We start from the raw sequence: 4,796 nt of genomic DNA on the forward strand, positions 1-4,796 counted from the left end.
TGCAGGAATAGTTATAAACTGAGAGGCAGTACCCTTGAGGATGTGTCTCAGTTACCTTTCTGTTGCCTTTGCTGACGATAGCTTCAGAAGTCAGACAGCTATTCTGTGACTGCAGGTTCTCTCTCCTGTGTTACTGCAACAAGCGAGTTGAGTCTTTCTAAAATATGTTATATGAACCCTGACAACAAAGTGGAGGCTTCCTGCTCCTAAACCAGGAAGTTCTTTCCTAAAATTTAGGAACTTGTCATTGCAGTGACAAGTTGGTTAAGTCTTTCGCAGAGTCTGGAATCATCTGTTCTACCTTGGGATTTCCAGCTCCACTGGCTGCCAGCTCCCTGTCAATGAGCCCCAGGTTGTGCAAGTTGAGGATGGAATCGGCAATAATCCATGCTGTCCTCCTCTGGTAGCCTCCGGATGTCACCATCAGGATTGGGATTCTGCGGCTTCTGGCAGCCCTGAAGACAATTTCATCTCTCTTCACAATTCCCTGCAAGCTTACAACGTTACACAAAGTGATACAAATATATTTCAGTTCTAGCCTACGATTTATGGATTTATAGTACAGGATTGATACATGATGAAGCTCTACATTGTACAATACAAATAAATTCATTTAAAAGCCCCGCTAGCAGGTTTACATGCAGAATCATTAAAAAAAAGGAAAAACAGCAAATCAAAAATCCTTGACTTGGTTTTAGAGAACACAACAGATAAAAGTCGTTAGTATAAATGAGGAACTGAGACTAAGAAAGATTGTCTGAACTTGCCTAGCACCCTCTGACAAAAGTTTAGCAACTTGATCAAGATTTCACAAACCTACAGAAGAACCAAAAATTCAAATGCGGTTTTACACATTCAGAATCCCTAGTTGAATGATAAGCTCCCAGTTTCCTCAGTAAAAGCTAACACTAAAAGGATGTATGGCTGAAGGGGGGGTTGCAGAACGGAAGTAAGGGGAAATCCATGGAAAGGAAAATAAATTCTAGATAACCTCTTACTAATAGAGATGGGTATGGAACTAAAAAATAACAAAGACTGCTGAATGCAAGAGGTACTGCATGGTCATTGAACCCATAAAACAGAAGACTTGGAGTGTCCTGAGTTTCAAACAAGTACACGTGGGGGAAAAAGACAGAATTCAGAAACAAGTGAGAACAGAATTAGAATCTACTTTTATGGAAAAAGTAACAGCAGACAGTTCCACAGATACACAGGAGACAAATAATCAATTACAAATCCTCAAAAAAAGACTAAAAACATAATAGACAACAGCTTACAATGGACAGCTCAAAATGTAAATAACTGCAAAAGCTGGAGAAGGGGAAAGGGACTAAAATGCAATTAAACACAAAAAATTAAGGAAGTAGCATGAGAAGTGTTACAACAAAATGAACATGCACTACTCAGACTGGTTAGAGGAAGACTGTAAATACATCAAGAAATATTACCCTGCCATCAAAAAAGATCCAACCACAAACAAATGGTAGAGGGAAAGAATAAAATTCAAACGTAACTAAAAAAATATTTTGTAAAACCATACAATAGCAAGGGGCTTTGTGTAGTTTGACGCAGCTCTGTAAAAGAGCAACGGGAGTAAGGAATAACAACTGAAAACTAAGACAAAGGAAACTGAAGAATTATTTTAGGAACAGATCCTGAAAGGAAGTCACAGAATCACAGAGTGAGATGTACGTCTCTTGGGAACCACTGCTGGACGCAGCAAACATTGCACCACACCAGAACTGGGAGCAGTCACTACTCGTAGGAGCCTAACCGCCTCATCCCTGCTCCAGCATCTCCAGCGGCTGAGGAACTGGAGGGAAAACACGTGGGCTTATTCCAGCATTTCGCATGACCGAGAATGAAAATACATCAAATCCAAGTGACATCCGGACAGCGCTCCCGCTTACAAACACAGAGAAGAGGGACTTACCTGCTCCACCTCAACTTTTCTGGCTACAGACTCAAGCCCCAAGAAGCCATCACTCACAGCACTCTGAGGAGGCAGAACTTTGAGCAGAATTCACACTGTAGCAAGATTTGAAAATACGAATGACATCTACAACTGTAGGACTGGAGTAATGAACCTCCAAGAGGTTCCAGGTTCAATGCCTTCAGTTCCAGCATTTTGGGCAGCCTGGGATTTCACGATTGGTGAAACATGCCATTGATAACCAAGCCAACAAGATCAGAGAGACGAGAAACCCTGCCCTCAGTTCAGAAAGCAAAGGCTTGAGCTACAGAAACTTTTCTCCATCAGGCATCTAAGCCACTGGTTGCACAGAGAAACGGCACTCTGCCTTTCACCTCTACTTGTGACCGAAGAATCATTTCTCCTTTCTTTCCTCATCCCTACATCTTATCTCTTTCCCCTGCACAGCACCCAACAAGCTACAGCAGCTCATCCTTCTGGGCTATTAACACTGCTCCTTCGCAAATGGCAGAAAAATAAATTTGAAAAGGCACGTCTTAAAGTGTTCTCCATCCATCACCAGCTCCCATTTCTCCTGGTGGCTGCTGCTTTCCAAAAAGGTCTGCTCTACCCCATGAGGTCTTACACCCCAAGCCATATCCTCTCCAAGGTAAAAACCAAACAAGTCCAAGCCCCTCAGCTCTTCCTCCCTCCTTAGAGGCTTTTCCACGGCCACGGAAACAAAACCTGGAGATTCCGAGTGTCTCCCGAGTCCTTCCACCTTGGGCCCATGGAGGGCTTTGCAGGCAGTCCAAGCAACCAAGTGGCTGCTCAGCGATGGAGACCATAAGAATGAGGAAATAACAGAAGGAAGCCAATAAAACCCAGCAAGGAACTAGAGCTCTGTGCAACAGGAAGGATTGGAGAACTAAAGTACCACAAAACAGAATGAAAACTGAACAGACCAAGTGCTGGCTCCGAAGAGCTCACAAATCAAGAAAGCACTTTTCTATCGACCTGGTGGACACTAAAAGAGAACCAAATGTGAAAACAGGAGAGAGACAGAACCAAGGAGCTGTCAGAGAAGGAATCATTAAAAAAAACCCCAGAGGAAATAAGAGATCTGTAAATTTTTATTTGAGAAAAGCAGACTCCTTATACCTGGAAGGTGAAGGCTTCTATGAAGCTATACAGAATAAAACCAAATTTAAATCTGGTACCAAAAGAGGGAGAGAGAAGGTAAACTGAACTGAAAAAGGGTAATGATATTTGTACAGAAAAGAATGAGGAAAAGGAAAAAGAATCTGTTCATTTGCTAAGAACACACAGGCAGGCTGCACAAAATTGCTAGAACAATTAACAGCTGGGAGTGCTACAGAGGAAGTTAAGTGTAAGATTCCTCCTGGGGGCACGTGACAAAATAAATACATCACAAAATGGGTCACGTGAGGGTAAAAAAACAAAGAAAGAAACAACCAAACAGGAAAAATAGGAATGAGGTGAAGAGGGGAAATATATGACTCTCTGGTTATTGTCTGGACATTCAAAATTAGTATATTTTAGAAAGACAACAAATGAGACTGGAACAGGCACCTGAAGAACAAAAATACTTAGTCAGGAAACGACAACAAAAAACCACGGTGAAAGAGCAGCAGAGATCGATACGTATCTGCACCAGGAAAATGCTCTGCTTTAGTGTAAAGTACGCACCTTACCCTCACCTAACAAACAGCCACAAGGCACTCTCAGGATTGCTTTCGCTACCTAGTGAGGAGGGAAATCTGTAGGTACTTTAGTGTGACACGAACCTGAGGCGAAATAGCAAGTCCTCCCAACGGATCACCATCCAGAATATCAGTCCCAGCATCATAAGCAATGATGTCAGGTTTTAATTCATTCGATGCTCCTTCCACGTGAGTATGCACCTTCTGAAGATATTCTGTGTCCTCTGTACCCCGCTCTAATTCCACCTTGCGTTTTATGGCACCTAAAAAAAAAAAGTTTTGAAGTGACTCAATATTAACAAAGCATTGCTTTCAAAGAAAATAGTGGATTTAGGTAAGCAAAAGAAAAAAGAGAACATTTCTGGAAATTTGGTAAATACATTGCATTTCCACAGAGCCTTGAATTAAATAAAATTATTCAGCTACTTGTTTTCCCAGCAAATGTAAGCACAATGACCTTGAAAAAATTCCATTGAAGAGAGCAAATTAGATGCAGGGGAAAAAAAAAAAATCTGAGATGCAAGTGGAAAATGTTTTTGAGAAGCAGCTCATCTACACGTCGGTTTACCAATCAGCAAAGAAACCATAGAGAAAATTATTAAAAATAACCTAAATAAAGCATAAGGGAAAGGAAACACTGAATTGGTATTGCAGAGGAAACAGCTGGGGGAAAACACAAGACAAATATCACTGAGAAATTAAGATGCGTTATTTTTATCACAACATTCAAAACTTAACAGCAAGGGATCATGAATGCGTAACAAGATCCAGCCTTGCCCCCAGCATTTTCAATTTAATGTTCTTACCCTGTAATCCTAACCAGAAGAGCAAATACCTATTCTTAATTTAAATCAAATTATTTCTAATGCTTCAAATAAAGCATGAGAAGGGGAGGGTTGAGAAGGCAGAGGAAAGAAACCCAGGGCTACACTGCCTGGCTGTGGGTGCTTTTATGGAGTCACGTGCAACTAAATCTGAACTAATCCAATCCACGTCAGAGCTCTTTCAAGGTACGACTTCCACCTCATCATATCCCATGCCTTGAGATTTAAGGCTCCAAGTCATTTAATTCAAGGGTGGATTCAGCACCCACCAAGTGTTCATGAATGCATTCAACACAGAACAATACTGATTTATTCTTGTAATTGCTGGGTAGGTTT

The 4,796-nt window shown here is 41.3% G+C and overlaps 1 protein-coding gene across 1 annotated transcript; it reads right to left on the reverse strand.

Moving 5' to 3' along the window:
• Positions 1-244: 244 nt before the first annotated feature.
• Positions 245-3,899, reverse strand: LOC104459689 (histone deacetylase 11-like; the record flags this gene model as incomplete). The annotated part of the gene is made up of 2 exons (XM_010083942.1): positions 245-487; positions 3,721-3,899. Coding segments are annotated over 2 exons (422 nt in total), but the record flags the coding sequence as incomplete, so codon positions are not given.
• Positions 3,900-4,796: the final 897 nt, after the last annotated feature.

This window comes from Pterocles gutturalis, unplaced genomic scaffold (assembly GCF_000699245.1).
Source record: "Pterocles gutturalis isolate BGI_N339 unplaced genomic scaffold, ASM69924v1 scaffold17690, whole genome shotgun sequence".
Classification (NCBI taxonomy): domain Eukaryota; kingdom Metazoa; phylum Chordata; class Aves; order Pterocliformes; family Pteroclidae; genus Pterocles; species Pterocles gutturalis.